The sequence below is a fragment of the Bubalus kerabau genome, chromosome 2 (assembly GCF_029407905.1).
Source record: "Bubalus kerabau isolate K-KA32 ecotype Philippines breed swamp buffalo chromosome 2, PCC_UOA_SB_1v2, whole genome shotgun sequence".
Taxonomy (NCBI): Eukaryota; Metazoa; Chordata; class Mammalia; order Artiodactyla; family Bovidae; genus Bubalus; species Bubalus kerabau.
In genome coordinates, this window is record NC_073625.1 from 111,061,866 (window position 1) to 111,089,565 (window position 27,700).

The following is a 27,700-nucleotide window of genomic DNA, read 5'->3' on the forward strand; positions in this document are numbered from 1 at the left end:
TACAGTACATACAGTCTTTAAGAAAGGTAAGATGTAAGTTAAGATGCAAAGGAATGTAAGGATGCAAAGGCATGACATAATTGAGAGGCATTACAAATTTTTTTTTCAGTCTCCTAAGTCACTCCACTCAAAAAAATATTTACTGAGTGCCCTTGCTCAAGGAACTATAGAGCAGAAAGACTTGTACATTATAGTTAGTTGCTCAGTCATATCCAACTCTTTGCAACCCCATGGACTGTAGCCCTCCAGGTTCCTCTATCCATAGAATTCTCCAGGCAAGAATACTGGAGCAGGTAGCCATTCCCTTCTTCAAGGGATCTTCCCAACCCAGGGACTGAATCTGCGTTTCCTGCATTGCAGGCAGATTCTTTACCACCTGAGCCAACAGGGAACCCCTGTACATTATAAACCAACTTGAAATAGCCAAGATCAGTACAACAAAATAAGCACAGAGAACTATGAGGTGAAAGTGCTACAATGAACTGGAATAAGGAAAAGATTCAGGAAAGGATGCTGGAAGGAGAGACAAGAGCAAATTTTACTTAAGGAATCTAGGAAGCAAATGAATCAGATGCAGGTTCCATGCACTCTAGGTATGAGGTAGGAAATAGCATGATTTGGGTAACTCTATCAGTTGAGTGTTGACAGAGAACAAGGATTAGATAATGGATGGATGGCAACATTAAAGTCTTAAAGGTTAACAAGTGAAAGATTATGAAGAGCAAAGATTCCGAATGCATCACAATCTGCAATCAATAATAAACTACAACAACAAAAAACAAGTCAACTATCCCATTTCTACTTCTGAGTATATCTTTTATATATTAAGCTTCTACTAGGTTCAGAGTATATTTCTACTTGATTTATTTCAGGTGATTTATATTTGGAAACTCTGAAATCATATACTTAAACTTTTTCACTTTACAGATTAAAAAAAAAAAACGTATGTTTGACAAGGATCTTAACACTTCAGACACAAAACAAGTCTCAGGGTTCCCTCAAATTTTAAGAGATGCAAGATTAGTTTTTCCCCAGAAACTTTTAAGATTAAAGGTACATTTAAAAAATAATTATTATTTCTGGATTTCCTGAAAACTGAGTGCCCCACAACTTAAAGGAAATTAAACTGCACATAATATTTTATGTACTTTTCTATAATTATGGTATCTCTTACACATTAAAAGGAGGGGGATGTTCAAAATGATCACACTATTGGGAAGAGTATGTACTCTGAGTTATCTGCCATTAGAATAGGATCTTTCCATTTATTGCAAAAACAGCATTTTTTAAGTCTACTATTCTAGAACGTCATGGGGGGTAGGTGGTGCAAAGACTCAAAGATCAGAAATTAGCCTGTCACAACCCTTTGGGAAGTTGTTCATCTTTTATGATTAAATCAATTATTTCATTTGTATCCAGTCCCATCACATTTGTTGCACCATTTTTTTTCATTCATTTAGCTTCAAATTTATCTAGACACCAATAAATATTAAGTGATGAATTATGATTCATGTCTTCAAAGAAATAAAGCCAAGAATCATCTGACAAAAGCTCTGAAATACACTTCTTTCACAGCTTTGCGTTTTAATAGCCCAACACCAGAGGTCGCCAAACTTCAGCAATAGAACTACATGTGTGGCCTTTAAAACAAACGTGAAGCCAAAGAAATTCTATTAGAAATCTGTTACTCCTCTGCTTAAAATCCTTCAGTGGCTTCCAAGTGCTTACAGGCTAAAGTGTTCTGGCCACTGCCCACAGCTCCAGCCTCCTGGTAAACTTATACACTATCCCCACCATTCGGAACTTTAGGCTCGAACCATAAAGTAACACACAATAGACCTGACTTCACTGAGCATCCTTGTCCAAATTAGCACGTACGCCCTCCATTCCCTTCCTTTCTCTCAATGGTGAGTATCTTTGCATGTTTCAAGATTCAGTTCAAGAATTTCCTCTTAAATGAAATCTTTCCAGATAGGATTCTCTCCAAATAGGATACTTCTGCCTCTGTACTCTGATCAGACTTCTGGGGTCAGACCTGCCTTACCTCCCCTCAGTAAGTCTCTGAACTCCTTGAGGGCAAAGACTCTCTGTGTAGGTCCAAATGGTTCACTAAATCAAAATGCTGTTAACATGATATACCCTGAAAGACTGAAAGGATACATGGCCATAATGAATTCAATCAAAGCTTTTAAAATAAGCAGATAAAAAATTGTATAACACAGAGTCAAGAGGGATTTCTGCATAAAAGAAATGTTTATTTAAATTGGATAACTGTCAGGTTGACTGTCTGTATCATAAATGTGACAATGTGAAAACCAAAATACATGTCACTGAGCTATTCTACTTCAAAATATCAGTACTCTACTGACATTCTTGGAATCACCACATTTTCACTTTCAAAGGATTGATATAAAATGTTATGCTCTCTGGTATATCCCTGCAAGTTACAGGTTTTAAACTTTTTAAAAACACTATGCTGCTGCTGCTAAGTTGCTTCAGTCGTGTCTGACTCTGTGCGACCCCATAGACAGCAGCCCACCAGGCTCCCCCATCCCTGGGATTTTCCAGGCAAGAACACTGGAGTGGGTTGCCATTTCCTTCTCCAATGCATGAAAGGGAAAAGTGCAAGTGAAGTCGCTCAGTCGTGTCCAACTTCTAGCGACCCCATGGACTGCAGCCTACCAGGCTCCTCCGTCCATGGGATTTTCCAGGCAAGAGTACTGGAGTGGGGTGCCCTTGCCTTCTCTGTAAATACACTATAGGTAGGTAGCTAAAATACTTAACTATCAAAACAAGACAAGTGAAGTCACTCAGTCGTGTCCGACTCCTGGCAACCCACGGACTGTAGCCTACCAGGTACTCCACCCATGGGATTTTCCAGGCAAGAGTACTGAATTGGTTGCCATTTCCTTCTCCAGAGGATCTTCCCAACCTAGGGATTGAACCCAGGTCTCCCACATTGCAGGCAGACACTTAGATGCAGATTTTATACAGTTTCTGTAGACCTCTCCTATAAGAAATGGGTGGTATTTTGGTATAAGGATTTTTTTGTGGGGTTTGCAATGTTTCTTTCTCAGGGTTTTCCTCTGATTTCCAAAAGGCAAGGAACCTTCCCCCATCCCCAAAGCTACAGCAGCAGCAGCACAATCATTAAAATTTCATTAGGAATATCAGTGAAGAAAAGAGCATCAAGCTGTCATGTTATTTTGAACACAACATAAGTATCTGAATAAATTATTCAAAAGTATTTGAATAAATACTTTTGGCTAAAGTATTTATTCAGCCTAAACTAGTACAGGAGGGTCCCTTTGTGTGTCCATGATTTACTCCGTTTACCCCTGTGCCATCTGTCACTTAACTGGACCTGAGTGCTCTGCAAAGCTATGGTCAGTTTACTGCCTTTCTTAAAATATGGTGGAAGCGGCAACACACCCTTATCAGAAGTTCTGCAGGTAGATGTCTTCAATCTTGTCTTAAAAAACAAACAAAGCTTTGAGCTTTACACCCCTCTATAGAACTTACTTCTTTTTTAGTATATTCAGTGCTTACAACCATCAACTGCTATCTGATTTCAGAACATGTTCATCATCCCTAAATTAAACCCTGTACCCATGAGCAGTCACTCCCATTTCTACTCTCCCCAATTACTGACAACCACTAATCTACTTTCTGTCTCTACAGATTTGCTTATTCTGGACATTTCATATAAATGGAATCACATTAACATGTGTCCTTTTGTGTTTGATATTTTCTGTGATAGTCTGTATTTGACATTTTCATTCATCAGCTGATGGACAACTGAAATGTTTATACTTTTTTGGCTATAAATAATACTGCACAAACCTTTATGTACAAGTTTTTTTGTAGATTAATGTTTTCAAATTCCTATGAATGGAATTGCTGGGTTGTGTGGTAACCCTATTATTTTGAGTAAGTGCAAAACCACTTTTTGTTTATACCATTTTACAATCCCTTGAGCAATGTATGAAAGTTTCAATTTCTCCACATCCTTTGGTAAGGATTCCCAGGTGGCTCAGTGGGTCAAGAATCCGCCTGCAATGCAGGAGACACAGATTCAATCCCTGGGTTGGGAAGATCCTCTAGAGGAGGGCATGGCAACCCACTCCAGTAATCTTGCCTGGAGAATCCTATGGACAGAGGAGCCTGGTAGGCTACAGCCCATAACGTTGCAAAGAGTCAGACACAACTGAAAAACTAAGCATGCACATTGAAGTGAAGTGAAGTGAAGTCGTTCAGTCGTGTCCGACTCTTTGCGACCCCATGGACAGTAACCTACCAGGCTCCGTGGTCCATGGGATTTTCCAGGCAAGAAAACTGGAGTGAGCTGCCATTTCCTTCTTCAGGGGATCTTCCCAACCCAGGGATTGAACCCGGGTCTCCCGCACTGCAGGCAGACACTTTACCGTCTGAGCCACACATTACCAATACTAGTTACTGTGGGTCTGTATCTTGGCCACCCTAATAAATATGCTCTAGTACTCACTGTGGATCTGACTTGCGTTTCTCTAATGACCAACAACATTGAGCGTCTTTGTGTGTGTGTCCTCACTGGCCACCTGTATGTCTTCTTTCAAGAAATGTTAATTCGGACCTTTTGCCCATTTTTCTCTTGGGCTGTCTTTTTATGGCTGAGTTGTAAGAGTTCCTTATTCTAGATACAAATTCCTTATTGACAACATTCTGTGTGTTGTCTTTTAATTTTCTGGATGGTAGTCTTTGGGAAACAAATTTTTAAATTTTGATGAAGTTCAATATATATGCTTTTTCTACTGTTACTTGTGCTTTTGGTTTCGTATCTAAAAAAAAAAATCATTTACACCTATGTTTCTTTCTAAGAGTTTTACAATCTTGGCTCTAGGCCTATACATTTTGAGTTAATTTGTGTACATGGTATGAGAGGTAGGGGTCCAACTTCATTCTTTTGCATATGGATATCCAGTTGCCCAAATATCATTTGTTAAAAAGACTACTGTTTCCCCATTGAACTGCCCCGGAACCCTTGTCTAAGGTTATCTGACCATAAACATAAAGATTTATTTTCTAGACATTCAATTGTACTGCACTGACCTACATGCCTATACTCATATTGGGACTAAACATTCTCACCCCCCTTTCTTGAGGTTTAACTGACAAAATTTTAAGACATACTAAATGAACACAGTGGTGATTTTATATACATACACATTGTGAAAGGATACCTATCATCTAGTTAATTAACATATTCATCACCTCACACTTTTCTTTCTTCTCGTCCTTCTTCTGGTGAGAACATTTAGGTCAATAGTGTTATCAACTATAACCACCATGTTTTACATCAGATTCCCAGACCTCACTCATCTTAGAAAATCTGTCCTCTTTACCAACCTCTCCTCATTTCCTCCACTCCCTAAGCCCCAGGGGCAGCCACTTTTCTACTCTCTATGATTGACTTTTTTCCTTTTCTTTTTAGAGTCTACATACAGGTGATACCATGGAATAGTTGTCTTTCTCTGTCTAGCTTATTTCATTTAGCATAATGCCCTAAGGTCCATCCATCCTGTTATCAAAAATGGAAGAATTTCCTTCCTTCTTGTGGCTTAATAATATTCCACTGTAGATGCACTATCTTGATTACTACAGCTATAAAATAAGTTTTAGAAGTGGGAAGTATGACTTTTCTTCCCTAATAAAATTTTATATTTGGCAACAAGTACTTTCCTTCCCCCCAAAAAGGTGATTACTGTTTTGACTATGCAAATTACTCACCGTAAAGTAAAACAGTCATTCTTGGTTAATACATATTCACAGTGGTCATTTTTTTTCCCCCTAGGTGAATGTCAGCCATAGTTGTATGTTCAAGGTAAGGGTATATGACAAAAAGAGGGGTGGCAGATGGGATTAGAATCTCTTGGGTTAAAAAAAAAAAAACACCTCACTATATTTTCCAAACTTGTAAAAAAAAATCACACTCCCCTTTGAGACACGTAAACATTGTATACACACATCCCCCAGCTCTTGCTTCCTCTGGGAATCACTAACACTATAGTTCTTAGTGTTAATAGTTTTTGTGGTATTGTAGCACCACAAGCCAAGATTTTCTTTGTGTTTTCCTTCCATTATACATATCAATAAAATTATGTTTTTTAAATATGAAATATCAATCAGTATGCTTTTAACAAAATAAATGCCCCTCTACAAGAGTCCAGTGTTTCTTTATATTGAACCCTGAAAATAAACAAATATACAGAAGAACTCAAATTGCCACCATGGAGAAGAATCTACAGTTGATAAGTACAGTGTATTATATTCCCCAAAGAATAATTTTGTGGATGGTCTTCTGACTCAGGTTCTAAAATATAACTATTAAAACAACAGTTTTGAGGTGAAAATGTCTTGAAACTTAGGTTTATGAGAAAAAAGTTTCTTTGAGTAAATAAAACATATTCTGGCAACTTAGTAAATCATTTTATACTGCTTGTTTTGGGTAAATTAATTTCAAATGGATGTCATTATTCTCAAGTCAAAAGCTAACCAGACCACATTGCCATGACACCACTTTTTCATATACACTTACATATAAGCATATAGTGATTTAACCAAGTATGAGTAAGTTACCACAGAATCAGTAAAATTTCATAGTAGCAACATAAAACTGATGTTTCTTCTGGCCTATATACAGCATATTAATGTAAAGATTCAACTGAGAAATTTTACATTAAAATGATTTTTCTAATACTCATTTACTTATTTTTAAAATGTTGACACTATGTCGGTAGTATTTATACTGCAGGCAGTTATTATAAATTGTAACCATTATTCTTTGCACTAGTATAGGGATATTTAATCTAGATATTCGAGATGAGCTTCAGAAAGTCCAAGGTTCACCTAATATCATATGCCAAATTTTGGCATATATGTTTTTCTGGGGGAGAGTCCATTGCTATGAAAGATTTTCAAAGAGGTCCATGATGCAAAAGTGACTAAAAGTCGCTGCTCTAGTCAGTAATAAACACTGAAAAATGTAAACAATAAAACAAGAATGAAAAAAGCAATAAAATATGTTTATATATATTACATATTATACATTACAAGTAAAAATCTGTACCATGTGGTGTGCTTACTAGTTCTGGGCAGTGGAAAAGGGAGAGAGAACTAAGTTTAATATGTTGCCCCTGTTGTCTGTTAACAAGAAGAGCTCTATGACAACAAAAGAAATACCATCAGGTACCATATGATTAAGCTCCAAATACATGTTAGCAAAGATACATCATGGATCCATCAAAAAACTTAGGAAGATGTATCTGTGGCGGATTCATTTTGATATTTGGCAAATCTAATACAGTTATGTAAAGTTTAAAAATAAAATAAAATTAAAAAAAAAAAAAAAAACTTAGGAAGAAAAGTATTTTATACTTACTAAATTCTCATTAAATTAGTCTCTTAGACCTCTGTCTGAAAGACTAATTTGATGGTGAAAATGTCAAGCCAGGAGACAGGGCATACACAGGTGCTAAACAATCCATAATATGGAGATAACGGAAAGCTAGTGTTTGCAAAGCAAAGATGATGAAGATAACACTGAGCTGTACTTGAAAGCAAAGGAATCCACTTTTACAACCTTGATTAATTTAGATGAAGTACAATTAAACTTAGTCCAAAGACATCACAAACTGATTTAGTATATTCATTACAATAGGATTTAGGAACCTTTTCCTTTATTTTGTGGTCACACTTGAAAAACACTAAATCAAGTGGGTTCTAGATAATAAGTTGACATTAAGTACCATATTGTTTCGCCTAGAGCTACAAAATTCCATGAATAGAGGACACCAACTTAGCTAAAGATGAATCAGACAGGATTTTCCTACCACCCAACCCTTCCCAGATATGGCAGTTATAATACTCATCTTCACCATCACCATCATCTTGCTAGGATTGAACAGTTAAATGTGGTAAATGTGTAAAGTGCTGAGCTCAGTGCCTTGTGCAGAGGAAGTTCTCAATGAGTAGCAGCTTTCATGATTAGCAGTATTTTACCAATATTTGAAAATGCAGACTTCTGAGGGGCCAGATAATCACTAATCTATTTGTCTAAATTATCCTGCAAAGCCCCTGGTGGCTCACACAGTAAAGAATCTGCCTGCAATTCAGAAGACCTGAGTTTGATCCCTGGGTTGGGAAGGTTCCTTGGAGAAGGCAATGGCAACCCACTCCAATAGTCTTGCCTGGAGAATTCCATGGACAGAGGAGCCTGGCGGGCTATAGTCCATGGGGTTGCAAAGAGTCACACACGACTGAAGTTACTAACACATACTGCAAAGAGCCATCAGTCAAATCGAAAGACCAGGAAAACAATGATTTAGATAGATATTTGTAATAACATGTAGCCCTCTTAACTCTATGTAACTGTATTTATTTGTTTACTAACAAAAGATTCTGGCATAAAACAACTGAAAACATCCTTTTTTTTTTTTTTTTCCAGTTTCTGGGATTACAAAAAGATGATTAAAAAAAAAAAATCAGTATCACATAACAGTAAAAAATGACCCCCCCCACTCTCTTTTTTTAAAAAATAATTTTATTTATTTGTTTTTGGCTGTGCTTGGTCTTCATTGGTACACGGAGGCTACTCTAGTTGCAGCGCATGGGCTTCTCATTGTGGTGCTTCTTCTGCTGCAAAGCATGGGCTCTAGAGTGCATGGGTTCAGTAGTTGTAGAACACAGGCTTAGCTGCCCTGTGGCATGTGGAATCTTCCCAGATCAGGGATTGAACCTAATCCCCTGCACTGGCAGGTAAGACTCTTAAACACTGAACCACCAGGGAAGTCGCTCTCTCTCTTTAATCTCACTCTCCACTGCTAAATCTTTTTCTTTTTCAAGCTTTTAGGTACCACAAGAAATGAAGTTCACCTACTTAACTATAATAAAATAATCAAAAGATTATTTGGATCTCACTGTTTTCCACAGAAATTTTCCACTGTTTTCCAGAAACTTTCCAATTCCTAAAGTTTCTGCTAGAGTAAGATATACTAGTTCTTACCCATCTAAGAACCATCTATGTAAATATCTAAAATGAGTAAGTACTGCTAAGAGAAAAGTATGACATGAACTTATCTACCAAAGAGAAACAAACTCACAGACCTTGAAAACAAACTCATGGTTACCAAAGAGGGAAAAGGATGGGGGAGGGATAAATTAGGAGTTTGAGATTAGCAGATACAAACTACTATTATATATAAAATGACACACAGCAAAGTCCTACTGCATAGCACTGGGAACTATATTCACTATCCTGTAATAAACTAAAATGGAAAACAATATGCGCATACACACACACACCCCTGAATCACTTTGCAGTAAATCATAAACTGACACGATGTTGTAAACCAACTATACTTCAATAAAAAAATTTTTTAAAGCATCTACATGTTTAATGTCATGTTTTTATAAAAGACATATATCCAAATTTAAAAGGCTAGTTACTATAGCTATGAAAGCTATAGAGAAAGTCTATTATCAGAGAGGTGTACTCTAACTACTTCTGCCTTTAAAACTTCCATTAGAAAGAAATGGTCAACTTGTTACAAAGCATAAGTAAATATTTATGAAATAAATTATATCTCTAGGAACATTAATACATTTAAAATTGGAAATTCTACAAAATGACTGGCTTCTATCAAACATTCAGTTCTATGATATTTTAATCCCAAAATTGAACTCTAGACTGAAGCTCACCTTTCCTTACTTAAAATTTGTGTTTTAAAATTTGGAGGAGGAAAAGAAACTATTAGTAAAACCTACAGCAGTCCCAGGTCCAGAATTTCCTAGACTGCATCACCTTCAGTCCATCCGGGGAATTTTGGGGACATCTTACGTAAGGAGTTAATCAAACCTTTGAGAAGCTAAATATATAATTTTTTTAAAAGCAATCACTTATCACTGTACTTTCACATTATTCTTCTCAGAATCAATTATGTAATTCAGAATACAATCTACAGTCAAATCTATGCAGTCAAAAAAAAAAATCACTTGGTTCAGGATGGGGAACATGTGTATACCTGTGGCAGATTCATGTTGATATATGCCAAAACCAATACAATATTGTAAAGTTAAAAAATAAAAAAAAATCACTTCATCAACATACACTTCTTCACATGAGAAATACAATTAATTATTTAGTAAAGCAAAAAAGTCCACAAAACAGATGGCACTTTTGTTTTAACATACATTTGCACAGAAAAGCGTATAAAAATATTCATAGAAGTTATTTTTCATGATGTACTAGAACAGTAAGTGATTACTTTTGTTTTCCTTGTATTTGTATCTGGGTATGTTTTCTGCATTGAGCATGTAAAATTATAGCATACATAATGATAAAAAAAGCAATCAACATAAAAAAAATACTACTTTCTTTAAGTCTTCAGAAGACTTTTTCTAAATAACCCCACTCGTATGACTGACCACAGAGGTGCCAATGGACAATGCTGTATCACTGAAGCTATGCTTGTGAAATTTCTGACAGATGTTCTCCCAAAATGTTTTATTTTCCCCAGGTATCTGAAACCACATCAGATATTTCTTAAGATTATTTTAACTAGTATGTTAAGGAAGAATTTAAGAAATCTTATTATCTGAGCCTTCCCAAACAGAATCTCTCTTATCTACAAATGCTTTGAAAAGTCAAGCACTTTTTGATACTCAGAGATTAAAAGGTATAATGAGATTCTGATTTGATAATCTTTGTATGAAATCAATCTCAGAAAGCTACATGTTTTTCATGCTTAAAAATGATTTTTCATTACTTTCAATGCCATACTGCCCTATACTTTTAATTTACTCTGAAGATATTTTAATTTTACTCTTAATATTCTGCAAAAGCGTTGTTTGAGGATAGATAGGGAGAAGATTTAAAAGGTTACACTAAGTTAGCTCAGTTTATAATACTCTGTGTTACTTATTCTATGAATTATTGGCCTGGACATCCAAGCCAATAAAGTTTAATAAACAACATATACAATAACAATCACACTAACTTTTCTTATTAATTCCTAGGTAATTCCAAATTCATGAATGAACACTAATCTAGCAGCTTAATTTAGCTTAAATATTTCTTGAAAACTATTATGGTGCCTCTGGATATTAAAACATAACAATGAAAGAAAGTTCCTGCTCAGAAAGTTTGTCGTTCAGTTGCTAAGTCATGTCTGACTCTTCGTGACCCCATGGACTGCAGCTCGCCAACCTTCCCTGTCCTTCACTATCTCCTGGAGTTTGCTCAGACTCATGTCCATTGATGGAGTCGATGATACCATCCAATCATCTCATCCTCTATGGCCACTTTCTCCTCCTGCCCTCAATCTTTCCCAGCATCAGGGTCTTTTCCAATGAGTCAGTTTTTCACATCAGATTAGAGCTTCAGCTTCAGTTCAGAAAGTTTATAATTAGGCAATTCTACCATTTATAAAATTTATGAAATTTGCTTACAACTGTTCCTTTTCTGCATAAACTCAAATTCAAAAAAAAAAGAGTAACTATTTTATGGGTTTGGGGGTATATCAGCTACCTCCAGATACTCAAGAGGAATACCCATGAGGTTTTCAAGAAAGAAAATGCAAAGAGAACAGAGAAGAACAGTAACATAGATGCCCTAGTTTCCAAAAGAACTAAGGGCTCGACTAACATTTCAAAAAAACTGATACTGGAGTTGGGCACCTGGGAGATCACTTTTCACAGAAAACTCAAATCTATTCTTGAAGTCCTGATTAGCAGAAATGGCAATGTTTGCTTAAAGTATAAAATGTCTTAATAACATTTAACTTTGAAAGCTAACCTATACAACTCTTTTCTGACATACAACTTAGATCAAGAACACTGGAAGTTACATTAGAATTACTTATGCATTCTTATTTCAATGAAACATCATAGATATTCAATATGTAAAGTATAAGTGTACAGATAGGATGAACAAGATTAAGAGCTATATTAAACACACATAAAATTCCTATAATGTTTATTAATCTCCATGCAATAAGATTTAAGAGCTATACTACACACTCACACATACACCACACCACACCCTTACAATGTCTATTAATTAACCTCAATGAAATGTATAACTTCAGGTCACCAAATGGGTGGTAAATTAATACTGATATTTTATCTACCCTGGATGGTATTGCTTAAAAACTGTAAATAGGGCTGAGAAGTTTGATATTCCAAACTGTTCTGGGATGTTGTATAACATCCATTATAACACCTTCAAAATATCTATAGATAGTAATCTTGGAACTTATCTAGGTGATGACAATGTATAAGTGCAAGATGACAAGATAATATATAAATAAGAAGTGTTTTGTTTTAGAGTTGGCCTACTACAACCTACATGGACAACCTACAACAAATAAGCCCTAAATAAAATTGAAGTCATAAACCATCAATAACAAACTGACAGTTTCTACTAAAATTAAATTAAGAACAAACCAATATTAGTAGAAAATAGAATTAGGGGGGCTGACAAAAAGTGGTAAAATAAGCTTTGGACTTAAAGGTTTATAAGATATGATGGCAAGCATGAAATATATGACTTATCACAGTTATCCAGTTTAGCTTCTAAGCAGTTTCATCTGTATTAATCTCATGTACGAATTCATTAAAATTAGTGACAAAGAATAAACCATCATACAGTTCTAAACTATAATTGGTAGAGAAATGACACAGTTCTAATAAGCTAAACATAAATGCCAAATTGAATGGTGATATGTACAGAGAACTGTGGTATGGTAAATTCAAATACATCAACTGAAAGCCTGGGGATAGAAGAAATGCTGATTGGTTGTACTGACTTGATTGGTCAGAAAACTATGGCCCAATCCTGTTTACGTAGGATCCATGACTGTGTGGATCACAATAAACTGTGGAAAATTTTGAAAGAGATGGCAATACCAGACCACCTGACCTGTCTCTTGAGAAACATGTATGCAGGTCAGGAATCAACAGTTAGAACTGGACATGAACAACAGGCTAGTTCCAAATAGGAAAAGGAGTACATCAAGGCTGTATATTGTCACCCTGCTTGTTTACCTTATAGGCACAGTACATCATGAGAAACGCTGGGCTGGAGGAAGCACAAGCTGGAATCAAGATTGCCGGGAGAAATATCAATAACCTCAGATATGCAGATTATATCACCCTTATGGCAGAAAGTGAAGAGGAACTAAAGAGCCTCTTGATGAAAGTGAAAGAGGAGAGTGAAAAAGTTGGCTTAAAGCTCAACATTCAGAAAACTAAGATCATGGCATCCAGTCCCATCACTTCATGGCAATTAGATGGGGAAGCAGTGGAAACAGTGGCTGTCTTTATTTTTTTGGGCTCACTGCAGATGGTGATTGCAGCCATGAAATTAAAAGATGCCTACTCCTTAGAAGGAAAGTTATGACCAACCTAGATAGCATATTCAAAAGCAGAGACATTACTTTGTCAACAAAGGTTCATCTAGTTAAGGCTATGGTTTTTCCAGTGGTCATGTATGGATGTGAGGGTTGGACTATAAAGAAAGCTGAGTGCCAAAGAATTGATGCTTTTGAACTGTGGTGTTGGAGAAGACTCTTTTGAGAGGCCCTTGGACTGAAAGGACATCCAACCAGTCCATCCTAAAGGAGATCAGTCCTGGGTGTTCACTGGAAGGACCGATGTTGAGGCTAAAACTCCAATACTTTGGCCATCTGATGCGAAGAGTTGACTTATCTGAAAAGACTCTGATGCTGGGAAAGATTGAGGGAGGGAGGAGAAGGGGACGACAGAAGATAAGATGGTTGGATGGCATCACCAACTCAATGGACATGGGTTTGGATGGACTCCAAGACTTGGTGATGGACAGGGAGGCCTGGCGTGCTGCAGTTCAGGGGGTCGAAGAGTCGGACATGACTGAGAAACTGAAATAACATGAACTAAGAACTGATTTTAAACATAAACATTTGCCATCAACTCGAGGCTATGAAACACTGACTCTGAACCATGATTAAGAGAAATTTCACAGGCTCCTCAAAAGAAATTCATTCTTCTAATCAGTAGACTTGTATTACTCAATTATTACATTAATTTGAATTTCATCAATGAAAAATTTGTGAAAATTTGTTTTTCTGTTTTCTGTTCTGTTTTGTTTTCTGTTATGTATCTCAGACATCCTTGACTTCCCTTTTTTGCCGACAAAGCCTAAAACGTTTTATCTAGCCCTTTACAGAAAGTTTGCCAACTCCTGTATTAGAATACTAATTTGAATAATAACAAAGAATGCAAAGGCTTTTAGGAAACAAGAAAATCAAAATATCCGAACTTAGATCTGAGTGTAGTGTAGGAATCAGAAAGGAAGCAGATCTGCTGAACTAAGTTGAAAGCTTCAATCTGAAACTAAAAGATGAGTTACCAAAAAAAGATGGCCAAGACCAGTGATCTCAGGTGCAAATCATAAGAAACTATATGGATAGTAAGGAAGATTCTTGATCACACATGGTGTTGCACACAGTGATACTTAGCAAAATCATTTTTTCAAAAATATTATTGCAAATCAAGTACAAGGATTTTAGAACAACTTTATCACAGTCCAGGGAATAACTAGCAAAATTTAAAATGAACCAACAAGGACGTACTGTACAACACAGGGAAATTTGCTCAATACTCTGTAATAACCTAAATGGGAAAAGAACTTGAAAAAGAATGTATACATGTATATGTATAACTGAATCACTCTACCCGGAAATCAACGCAACTGTTAATCAACCGTTAGTGAAAGTCACTCAGTCGTGTCTGACTCTTTGTGACCCCATGGACTATACGGTTCAAGGAATTCTCCAGGCCAGAATACTGGAGTAGGGTAGCCTTTCCCTTCTCCAGGGGATCTTCCCAACCCAGGGATTAAACCCACCATATGCCAACATAAAATAAATTTTTTTAAAAATAAAAAAATAAATACATAAAAACAAAAACTACAGAGGCTCACTCAGCACAATAAAAACTAAATTCAAGCTGTCCAGATACAGAACAGGCTGCATTCCAAAGTAGCATTATGACGTTTGAAATATTCAAGAAAACACTGAAAAACCACCTCCCAGGAATGTAACTAAGTAGGTTCTTTCATTGGATGGGGAATTGGGACTACAAAACCACTAAGGAGATTTTCAATTTTCCATTCTATGAAACATTTGGAAAATCAAGACTAAAACCCAATAGAAGGTAGGTGTTGCTTCAGACAAACTAAGTTTATAATCAACCATCTAGTGGTCTAAATATAGAAACACTAGATATTTCTAAAGGGGGAGGTTTGAGAACTTATTTAAGATATCAATATTAAAAGCTTTAAAATCTTAGTGCTGCTATTCTTAAGAAATAATATCCAATATCCAAGATAATAATACTTTGCGATGATGTTGTTAACAAAGGTTTTGACAGACCTAATAAATAAAATCATATTAAACCCATATGTAAAAATTCTGCTTCTATCAAGTGGTCTAGTAATACACACTCATTTTTTCATTTTATAAATATTTAAATACTGACTAAATACAAGCATCTCCTATGTGCTCAGCAGAGTATATGAGCAGAGCACATGGTGAACAAAAACAGAAAACAGACTCACCTTGATTATTTCCACCAACTGATCCACACCACTGTCTCCTGGAAATATTGGCTGTCCTAGCAACAGCTCAGCCAACACACAGCCTGCAGACCATACATCTGAAGAGAAAAGAAGATAAGAGCTTATTAATATCACACTTTGCAGCTTATGTTGTGTTAAAAACTGATACATTTTCTAATTTTACTTTGATCAGAATAAATACCATAAGGAAAAGATTGTATAATCCAAAACAGAGGGGAAAAGTCATCAAATAATCCTTAATAGATTTAAAAACTTGTTAAACTTACTAAAAGGGAAACAGGGCAATAAGAATATTCTAATAAAGGGTAATATCTTTACTATATGTAATATCTGCATTAATTATCCAGTATGAGATGTTCAAGTCTTCAACAACCATGACAGAGATTATAGTAGGAAAGCATAGAGCATGATTATTTACTCGTTATACTTAAAAATAAGTCAAAGTGATACAATCTCTGCACATTAGCAGGTGCTTATAGAGAGCAGCAAGAAGGGTTCAATCTCCTATACAGAGGAGAGTAAGCCAAATGCAAATTTCAGAAAAAGAAAATTTTAATATTTTAAATGGCTAACTATTGTCTTGTAATATAACTGACAGAAAATGTGCTTAAATATATATTTTAAAATGCAAAGACTGAAGAATACATTGTATTTTACAAATTATAAAATATAATTCACTTTTGAGTCAAACAAGAAACCTCAATTTTGACAGAAAACGTAAATAAATTTTAATGATTTATAAATAAATTTACAAAAGGAAAAAATAAAGCATATATCCTGGCTTACCCACAACAGTCAGTCCTGGTCTAGATGACTTCCTGTGATAATAATGAAGAGCATCCCCTTTATCTCTTAAAAGTATTACCAAATGGAAAGATACATTTTATGGGTACTTTATTTAGAGCCCACTACTTAAGGCTTCCTGCCAAAAAAAAAGAAGCTAATTTTCTGGATTCCTGGGTTTTGTATGAACCAACAAACAATGGCTTTAGGGAGATGAACATAAATCGTCACTGGGCTTTCCATCTATCAGTAGGGAAGGAGAAAAATGACTAACGGCATGTGCGACAACAAATAATTTAATCAGTTTAATGCAGTAAGATGCACTATCATGAAGAACTGGAAGCTAACACAATATTGTAAATCAGCTATCCTCCAATATTTAAAAAAAAAAAGAGTTGGAAATCCTTGCTCCAAAAACTACTTTTTACTGGCCTAGACAAATAATGAAACAAAATTCGTTTAAGAAATTCAAGTTGATTTTGCCCAGCAACTCTTTTAACATCATTGTTAAAAAATATTTCTAAAATGCATTTGTATTAGTACACTTTAAAATATCTTTTTGTTTATTTACAAATCTTTCAGAGTCTTAAGAAGCAAGTATCCTAAATCTAAACAAGGAGGCCAAATCTAGGCTTGAGAGGGTTCAACGGCCCCAGCTGCATCAGTAGACTATGGGGAATCTAGAAAGTCAGTATCTGGTTTTTAGGAGATTTACTTTACTTTAGACAAGTAAATGTGAAGGAGACTGCTGGAAAGCAGGTACTCATAACATCCAAAAAACGGATTCCTAATAGAGAGAACACACTACACTGGCCCTTCTTTTCTGAGAAGATTCCCGAAGAACTGCTAAGCACATGGACATTTACAGAAGTAATAAACTCTTAAGGGGGTCAAAGGTTTATATAAACATGCCTTAATACGTCAGATGATATTGTCATGACTTTTTAGAAAGAAACAAACCACATTTATTTTAGGTGAGGCTGGCAAAACTCACCCCAGTATGAATCTCATTCCTGGTATGCAGATGATTAATTTCATATATGTGAATAAAACATAAAGCATCTAGAAAATCCAAAGACTGTCCAAAGATAAAGGGCTGAAATTTGCTCTTTGGGAAGAGTCAAGTTAATAAATACCACAAAAAGAACACCATTTTTTCTACAGTACTTTCACTAACATTTTATTTAATCCTCATGGCCACTCAGAAAGGTAAGCAAAACTGTTACTAATCTCTTTTACAGTTTAGCTAAGTAGTAATAAACCTGTAATTCAAATCCAAGTCTACTCTAACCAAAATATCCCTTTCACTATTTCTCATTTGTTCCTGAACAGAATAGGCCATATAACATAGCCACGATGAAACTCTGAGCATTATAAACAACACACACACACTCTCTCTTATACTCTCTATCCAGTGAAGTGGGACACACACATACTCACTCACTCACTCTATTATACTCTCTATCCAGTGCAGCAGGTCTCAAAGTATGATCTGCAGTGCCCTGAACCTCCTGGACCTTTTCAGAGGTACTGAGGGCAAAGTTCCTTTCATAAGAATACTCAGATGTTATATGTCTTTTTCACTATGCTGACATTTGCACTGATGGTGCAGAAGAAATGGTGGGTAAAACTGCTGCCTCTTGGCACCAATCAAAATGTTCCTTGGCATTCTGCCCTTGGCCAAAAAAAAAAAAAAAGGTAGTATTAGTAATATATATTTCTGTGTAGAGGTCTTTGTTCATATTAGAGAATTTTAACTTGTATAAAAGAGAAATTGTTCAAGTTCTGATTTTTCCTTGACTTTCTGTTATTGTGGGGTTTTTATTTTTTGTTTGGTCTTTGTATGCTTTTGTTTTTGGACTAAGGAATTCTCTTCAAAAACAACATATAACAATAAAATAAACTACTTGCATGCCTAAGACTGTTCCTTTCTTTAGATTCCTATTCACATCCAACTGTTCACACTCTGTATGTTCATTCCCACTGCTGCTGCTGCTGCTGCTGCTAGGTCGCTTCAGTCATGTCCAACTCTGTGCGACCCCATTGACGGCAGCCCACCAGGCTCCCCCGTCCCTGGAATTCTCCAGGCAAGAACACTGGAGTGGGTTGCCATTTCCTTCTCCAATGCATGAAGGTGAAAAGAGAAAGTGAAGTCGCTCAGTCATGTCTGACTCTTAACGACCCCATGGACTGCAGCCTTCCAGGCGCCTCCGCCCATGGGATTTTCCAGGCAAGAGTACTGGAGTGGGGTGCCATTGCCTTCTCTGACTAGTGGGCTGAAATGAGGTAAAAGAGGTGGTCAACAAAGAATGAAGCAAACTGTCTCTATTCAATGCCTTCTACCCTTAAAGATCTTTTGTGACAACTGCTACAGAATCTGAATTTATTCAAATTACTAATGAAAAAATAAGTAAATTTTTTAAAGCTGACTAAAAATTAAATAATCAGTTGAGTCAGCACAGTATGAGTGTCAGTAATATTGTAATCCTAACACTTTAATCATAAACTTAATGGATGAAAATTCTCCAACTAGAGATCAAGCTCAGAGAGAACTATTTCAGGGGAATTTTTTAAGTGAAGAAAAGGTATACTTAGAATTTATTTAAAATTTTAAGTTTAAAATAACTGTAATCTTAAAGAAATCATACAATCACAGAGGGGTAGCTTTATTATTCTCTCATAATCCAAGAAACCTAAAAGTAGAATAGTAAATATATTTTAAATTCTATACATTTTTATATATAAATCTTCAAGAAGAAACATATTTCATGGCATATTTATATCTTTATATTTAAGTATAGATTAGTACTACTAAATTACTAAAAACAAGATATAATGCATAATCACAAGCTATTATATTCAGATACAGTACTTACCTATACTAGAGGTATAATCAGTGGCTCCAAAGATCAACTCTGGTGCCCTATAGTACCGAGAACAGATATACGAAACATTGGGTTCTCCACGGACCAGCTGCTTTGCACTAATAAAAAAAAAATCAAAAGCAGAAATTCTTTAATTAAATCTAAACCATAAAAGAACCTTAACTGCTATCATTTGCAATATAATATTTAATCTAAGAGTCCCATAATTCCAATCATGCAATATATAAAAAGAAAATATGAGCCATAACTCTAACAAAAGAAACGTAATTTTAACATATCACTCTGAAAAAAGAATAGTAACTTTTAAAGAATGCATTTGTCAACTGTCACCTGAAGAAAGAGTTTAAAAAAAAAAAAAGAAAAGATAAATGTTGAATTTCTTCTGCTATTTTCCCCTGAATTTCACTCTAAAATACAAAGAAGGAAGGGCAGAAATATAATAGGTAACTCCCCTCACCAAAAAGCACTATAATTGATTATAAGAATGAATATTGCTTACCCAATATGTTTTTTAAATGGGTAAGAAATTGGCCACTCTATTAAAATTTGACTTCTAATTCAGAGTGAGTATCCCATGGCTTGCAGACCCAACCTACTTTATTTTTTCCACCATTTGGTCAATTTATTAGCTGTCTTAACATCTGCTATCCAATAAAAAGGATAGGTCCTTTCCTGTAGGGCAGAGATAATTCACAGACTATGAATTCTAATTCCACTGTTGTAAATTAACGAATCAAATCACATATTCTCTAATTCAGCTTTCCTTTCCAAATACTTTGTGGCATGTATTTTAAATATTAAATTAAAATTAGTTTCTTTTGAAATGTCTCAAAATAACTTGAAGATACACTGAAATATACTGCTATAGAAGCTAATCATTTTGACATACAATAATAGGGAAGATAAATACAGCAAATAAATACAAACAACAAAATCAAAATAGTAAAAAATAAAGTAACAAAAAAAATTAAAAAAAAAATCTTTTTAGATAAAGGTACAAGAAAATCAGAGTAGAGGCAAATGAAAATAGTCACAAAGGTTTCAGTTTGGGCTTTCTTTTCTTCCATTTATTTCTGTTCACTGGTAATGCTGACCATAACCTGATCTTTCTTCATCACAAGTTTTGAAGGTGGGAGACAGTTTATCCACATACAGCAAACATTTCATAAATTAATAAATACTAATCCCTGTTTTAGGTTGTATGAAAATTAAGATACTTTCATAGCATAACTGACAAAAGTTTCTACCTTATAAACGATTTATTAAATTAACAAGACAGATTCCAATTACATTGTCGGAAAATTCACTATAAGATAAAGGTAGTATTAGAAATACCACAGCCTACAGATTTTTTTCACTACTTGATGAAGCTACCTTCAAAGTGTATCCCAAACTCTACTTGCTCAAACCCATGAATCACAGCATGCCAGGCCTCCCTGTCTGTCACCATCTCCCGGAGTTCACTCAGACTCATGTCCATCGAGTCAGTGATGCCATCCAGCCATCTCATCCTCTGTTGTCCCCTTCTCCTCTTGCCCCCAATCCCTCCTAGCATCAGAGTCTTTTCCAAAGATTTACACTTATAATTCTGAGAGAATTTACCAAAACTATCCTCACAAGAAACTGTACTAGTTGATACTCCCTAAATAAGTGTAACAAAAGGTAACTGAAAGAACAGATAGGGTAGAAGGGTGGGGTTGAAGATTAGAGAAGGAAGGAAAAGAGAGCTAGTTTACCTTCCAAAGTCACAGAGTTTCAAGACAGCTGTATCAGGATCCAACAAGAGGTTCTGTGGTTTAATATCCCGATGGCAGATTCCAAAGGAATGGATATAGGCTAAACTTCGGAACAGCTGATACATATACAACTGGAATAAAGAGTAAACATTAAATGAATATTTACTTTCTATCCTGAACAACTCGGAATCCTTAAGCAGGAAACAAAGTAACAGATTTCCAGAAAAGAACAAGTGAAATGCTGGGGATTGTTAGTACTCAATCTTTCTTTAACAAGCTTCATGGCATTTCTCTATCAACTAGCTAATTATAGTTTAGTTAACCAAAGTTATATTTGTAACATTTATATAAAACATCTTCTAACAACTTAAAAAAGGAAATTTTACAATTTGCTTTTATAATTTTTTATTTTACTAACCACAAGACTGTTTTTTTTCCCTAAGCACAAATTTAAAAACTCAGAGGGATATTCCAAATCATATGACTAAGTTACAATTAGACCATAAGCCAGTCTTCTGATTTGTTTTGTTTTGTTTTTCCAATTCATCATCCTTTGTCAGGCCCAGAGGTTATTGATACAGAGGTCTGGGAAAATTCACATGTGAACTGAGAAAATCTATAATCAATGATCTATTCAAGACATCAGTAAATCTATTAATAGCACCACCACTCTTCTGTTAATATCCTTCAGAATTAAGTAGACTTCAAAATGCCGTTTAAAAGCATATCTGAGATGACAATTGACATCAGTCAAAAAAAAAAAATCAATTTTATTACAAAACAAGATACAGTGAAAAATTGGGTCTGTGTGAAAGAAAGAATTAGACTCTTGACTGGTGAAAAGGGGGTCTTTGTGTAAAGAACTTGAGTGTATCTTAAACTTTCTATTTGTTTCAAGGTCAGTGTTTTGATTCACTTATAAATTTTTCTGACTACTCACCTTCTGACTTCTAACCCAAACTTATATACCATGAAAAGAACTTTTGACATGATTCAAATCAAAGATATCAGTGTGTTGGTGAAAAATAACAAAAAGACAGTTAAAGGTAAGATAAAGCATCGACATAAGGTATCATCTATAAATGAAGTGTTTTGACTCCTACAAAAATATATCTCATCACCAATTTACATGAAATACTTAAGACAGAGGAACATACTAACAATACTATAGTAATCTCATCAGCAAAATCCATTTTATTACTATAAAGCTTAAAATTGTAACTATTAAGTGAATCTTTTGATACTCAAAACATTTACAGTCAATGCCATTTTATTTTCTAGAGTTATTTGTATAAAAGGTAAAATGCAAAAAATTGTACTTAAGATACGTGAACTTTTAAACTTAGTGACAGTCACTCAGTCGTGTCCAACTCTTTATGAAAATGGACTATACAGTCCACGGAATTCTCCAGGCCAGAATACTGCAGTGGGTAGGCTTTCCCTCCTCCAGGGTTTAAACTTAAACTCCTAGTTAATTTTCACAATGTCATAGTTAAACAAATAACATTTTTCTAATAATCTACTACAACTTCATAATTCAGTTCAGTTCAGTTGCTCAGTTATGTCCAACTCTTTGGCCTCCCTGTCCATCACCACTCCTGGAGTTTACTCAAACTCATGTCCATTGAGTCGGTGATGCCATCCAACCATCTCATTCTCTGTTGTCCCCTTCTCCTCCTGCCTTCAATCTTCCCCAGCATCCAGGTCTTTTCCAATGAGTCAGCTCTCCAGATCAGGTGGCCAAAGTATTGGAGTTTTAGCTTCAACATCAGTACTTCCAATGAATATTAAGGACTGATTTCCTTTAGGATGGACTGGTTTGATCTCCTTGCAGTCCAAGGGACTCTCAAGAGTCTTCTCCAACACCACAGTTCAAAAGCATCAATTCTTTGGCGCTCAGCTTTCTTTATAGTTCAACTCTCACATCCATACATGACTACTGGAAAAACCATAGCCTTGACTAGACAGACCTTTGTTGGCAAAGTAATGGCTCTGCTTTTAATATGCTGTCTAGGTTGGTCATAACTTTTCTCCCAAGGAGTAAGCATCTTTTAATTTCATGGCTGCAGTCACCATCTGCAGTGATTTTGGAGCCCCCAAAATAAAGTCTGTCACTGTTTCCACTGTGTCCCCATCTATTTGCCATGAAGTGATGGGACCGGATGCCATGATCTTAGTTTTCTGAATGTTGACTTTTCAGCCAACTTTTTCACTCTCTTCTTTGACTTTCATCAAGAGGCTCTTTAGTTCTTCTTCACTTTCTGCCATATGGGTGGTGTCATTTGCATATCTGAGGATATTGATATTTCTCCCTTCAATCTTGATTTCAGTTTGTACTTCATCCAGCCCAGCATTTTTCATTATCTATTTGGCATATAAGTTATATATATATATTGATATTTCTCCCGGCAACAACTTCATAATTATGCTGGATCAATTACCAGCCACTCTAACATGGGTTGTAGGTTCCCAGGTGGCTCAGTGGTAAAAGAATCCACCTGCCAATGCAGGAGAGCCCGGAGACATAGGTTTGATCCCTGGGATGGAAGTTCCCTTAGAGGAGGAAATGGCAACCCACTCCACTATTCTTGCCTGAAAAATTCCATGGACAGAGCATGGACACGACTAACCATAAGCACTATTAACATGAGTTACAGCAAATAAACAAGATTAATATTGGTATCAGGTCCCCCAAATTAAATAACACCTCTACAAAGTCTATGCATATTTAAAATCACCAAAAGTTTAAACTTCAGCTAAAGACATACTATATCTATAAATGGCAATAAAACATTGAATTTATTAATATTTATAACCATATTTTTATAATTTTATATGATATGCTTGCTCTGCACAATAAGGGAGTTAAGAAATTAAATAAAAAGGTGCTATGGGTACCAAAATTAAAATCCATAATTATTTGTGAAAAAATTTGTCAGAAAGATGACAAGTATTTTTAGTACCTGGGTCATGAAAGTTGAAAAGGTGAAGGCTTCACACTTAAAACTGTACACAATTATAATGAAATTCCAGAAACACCTACTTTGCAGCTTTCCCTCAGTATGATGCAATAATATAGTTGAAACACACCCAGCACTCTCCTCTGCTCATAATAAATACCTCTAAAACGGGAAACTGCTCCATTTTTACATACCTTGACATAGATCACAGGGAGCGTCTGTTTGGCTCGACTATAGTGTCTGGCGACTCTGTAGACTGTTTCCGGAACGTAGTCCAGCACCAGATTAAGATAGACCTCATCTTTCTGAAAGTTTATTAAAAACAAACCAAAAACACAAAATTAGGAACTAGTCTTTAAATATTCAAATTAGAGTAAATTCTCTATACATTGACTTATTTGGATTTTTAAAGCAAAGATTTATGTGTTCATTTTAATTATAAAAAATAAATTCAGAATATAACCATAAGAGCAAAAACAAATCTACCACATTTTTTTAAACTAACAATTCCATGGCAAAAACACAGTCATTTCAATACTGGTACGATTTCTAATCACATTTAAACTATTATTTTGGTTAAACGATTTTAGAGGGTATCATCTGTCATAAAATTTAGTATTTTCTAGTTTGAGAATCATGGCCCTCACCTCATCCTATCAGGAAAGGTGTCACGGTAGGAGAATAAGCACTGAACTGGGATCTAAGAGATGTGCATTGCTACCCTCACTCTGCTAACTGGTGCATGCAAGTCATTTAATCTGAATATGTTTCCATTTCTTCAACTATAACATGAAAAGCGGGACTTCAAAATTTCTTTAACCTTACAAAAAGATTTTATAGTTATTTGTAGCCTGTAATTAGTAAAATAACCACTTGTCTTCTACAATTAACTGAACAAAAACAAAAGAATAACTTATAAGGCACTGAGTTATCATACTCACAAGAATACTACAAGTCTTATGTTTAAACATCCATTCACAGCAGCACAAAGACACCAATCCAAGATCGGTGGAAACAAAGAAGGGAATTCCAACTAAGTACCAAGGAGGAAAGAAGAACAGAGTGCTACCTTCACCATGTTCATGTGAATATCAGATAAGCAAACTGAAGTGAAGTGAAGTGAAGTAGCTCAGTCGTGTCCGACCCTTTGCGACACCATGGACTGTAGCCTATCAGGCTCCTCCGTCCATGGGATTTTCCAGGCAAGAGTGCTGGAGTGGATTGCCATTTCCTTCTCCAAGGAAGGAAGAACACAAAGCTGAGAATCCCTGTTTTCAAGTCTAGAACTGGTTACCGAGTGGGAAAATCTGCAAGCAAAATTACACAATCTTCCCAGTTTGAAGTCATCTTATCTAACAAACTAAAGTGGAGAATTTCAATTTTCAGCATTTATTATGTCAGCAGTCACTGCAGAGGAAGTAAGGAAGTAAGGATGCAGGTAAAAGAAATATCATCTAAATTCAGTATGAAAGGGCATTTCAGTTCAGTTCAGTCACTCAGTCATGTCTGACTCTTTGCGACCCCATGAACTGCAAGCACGCCAGGCCTCCTTGTCCATCACCAACTCCTGGAGTTCACCCAAACCCATGTCCATCGAGTTGGTGATGCCATCCAACCATCTCATCCTCTGTTGTCCCCTTCTCCTCCTGCCCTCAATCTTTCCCAGCATCAGGGTCCTTTCCAATGAGTCAGTTCTTCGCACCAGGTGGCCAAAGTACTGGAGTTTCAGCTTCAACATCAGTCTTTCCAATGAACACCCAGGACTGATCTCCTTTAGGATGGACTGGTTGGACCTCCTTGCACTCCAAGGGACTCTCAAGAGTCTTCTCCAACACCACAGTCCTAATGCATCAATTCTTTGGCGCTCAGCTTTCTTGATAGTCCAACTCTCACATCCATACATTACCACTGGAAAAACCATACCCTTGACTAAACGGCCCTTTGATGGCAAAGTAATGTCTCTGCTTTTTAATATGCTCTCTAGGTTGGTCGTAACTTTCCTTCCAAGGAGTTCAGTTCAGTTCAGTCGTGTCCGACTCTTTGCGACCCCATGAGTCGCAGCACACCAGGCCTCCCTGTCCATCACCAACTCCTGGAGTTCACACAAACTCATGTCCATCGAGTCGGTGATGCCATCCAGCCATCTGATCCTCTGTCCTCCCCTTTTCCTCCTGCCCCCAATCCCTCCCAACATCAGGGTCTTTTCCAATGAGTCAACTCTTAACATGAGGTGGCCAAAGTATTGGAGTTTCAGCTTCAACATCAGTCCTTCCAAAGAACACCCAGGACTGATCTCCTTTAGAATGGCCTGGTTGGATCTCCTTGCAGTCCAAGGGACTCTCAAGAGTCTTCTCCAACACTACAGTTCAAAAGCATCAATTCTTCGGCGCTCAGCTTTCTTCACAGTCCAACTCTCACATCCACACATGACCACTGGAAAAACCATAGCCTTGACTAGACGAACCTTTGATGGCAAAGTAATGTCTCTGCTTTTGAATATGCTATCTAGGTTGGTCATAACTTTCCTTCTAAGGAGTAAGCGTCTATTAATTTCATGGCTGCAATCACCATCAGCAGTGATTCTGGAGCCCCCAAAAACAAAGTCTGACACTGTTTCCACTGTTTCCCCATCTATTTCCCATGAAGTGATGGGACCAGATGCCATGATCTTCGTTTTCTGAATGTTGAGCCTTAAGCCAACTTTTTCACTCTCCACTTTCACTTTCATCAAGAGGCTCTTTAGTTCCTCTTCACTTTCTGCCATAAGGGCGGTGTCATCTGCATATCTGAGGCTATTGATATTTCTCCCAGCAATCTTGATTCCAGCTTGTGCTTCTTCCAGCCCAGCGTTTCTCATGATGTACTCTGCATAGAAGTTAAATAAGCAGAGTGACAATATACAGCCTTGACGTACTCCTTTTCCTATTTGGAACCAGTCTGTTGTTCCATGTCCAGTTCTAACTGTTGCTTCCCGACCTGCATATAGGTTTCTCAAGAGGCAGATCAGGTGGTCTGGTATTCCCATCTCTTTTAGAATTTTCCACAGTTTATTGTGATCCACACAGTCAAAGGCTTTGGCATAGTCAATAAGCGTCTTTTAATTTCATGGCTGCAATCACCATCTGCAGTGATTTTGGAGCCCAGAAAAATAAAGTCAGCCACTGTGTCCCCATCTATTTGCCATGAAGTGATGGGACCGGATGCCATGATCTTAGTTTTCTGAATGTTTAGCTTTAAGCCAACTTTTTCGCTCTCCTCTTTCACTTTCATCAAGAGGCTCTTTAGTTCTTCACTTTCTGCCAAAACGGTGGTGTCATCAAGACAGAAAACTACATTCAAGATATGGGCGTCAAAGAACACAGCAGATGTCAGGAAACAGTTTATTAAGATAGCATGCCATTGACGCTACTACCTTTACACTTTTCCCCAGTCTTTCATCATCTCCTCTCCTTCCTCCATACTTAGCTTTAATTCCATGGTCCAGCATTACCCTCACTTTCTAACAAGGGACTTGGTAAACAACAGCAAAGCCCTGCTCCCTGTTTTTATAACTCTTTTTTCATCCTTACCCTCAGTTTATGATCTTGCTTGCACCACTACATGTACATGTACCCGTTTTCCAGCTTCTGTCCCTATATACTTTTTCTTCACTATTCTAACTAGAGATATGCTGACCAAGCCCCT

General features: G+C 36.3%; 1 protein-coding gene across 5 annotated transcripts in view; it reads right to left on the minus strand.

The window, feature by feature from the left end:
- Nucleotides 1-27,700, minus strand: part of GSK3B (glycogen synthase kinase 3 beta) — a 216,375-nt gene that overhangs the window by 52,719 nt on the left and 135,956 nt on the right. For all 5 annotated transcript variants that reach the window (XR_008710389.1, XM_055568297.1, XM_055568296.1 and 2 more), the window contains exons 4-7: nucleotides 24,211-24,321; nucleotides 21,057-21,187; nucleotides 19,312-19,418; nucleotides 15,632-15,729 (exon numbers count right to left, since the gene is read on the minus strand). Coding sequence is in view for 4 of the 5 variants with exons in the window: in XM_055568297.1 (XP_055424272.1) it covers nucleotides 15,632-15,729; nucleotides 19,312-19,418; nucleotides 21,057-21,187; nucleotides 24,211-24,321 (447 nt within the window). In the remaining variant the exon portion in view is untranslated. The remainder of the gene's footprint in view (nucleotides 1-15,631; nucleotides 15,730-19,311; nucleotides 19,419-21,056; nucleotides 21,188-24,210; nucleotides 24,322-27,700) is intronic.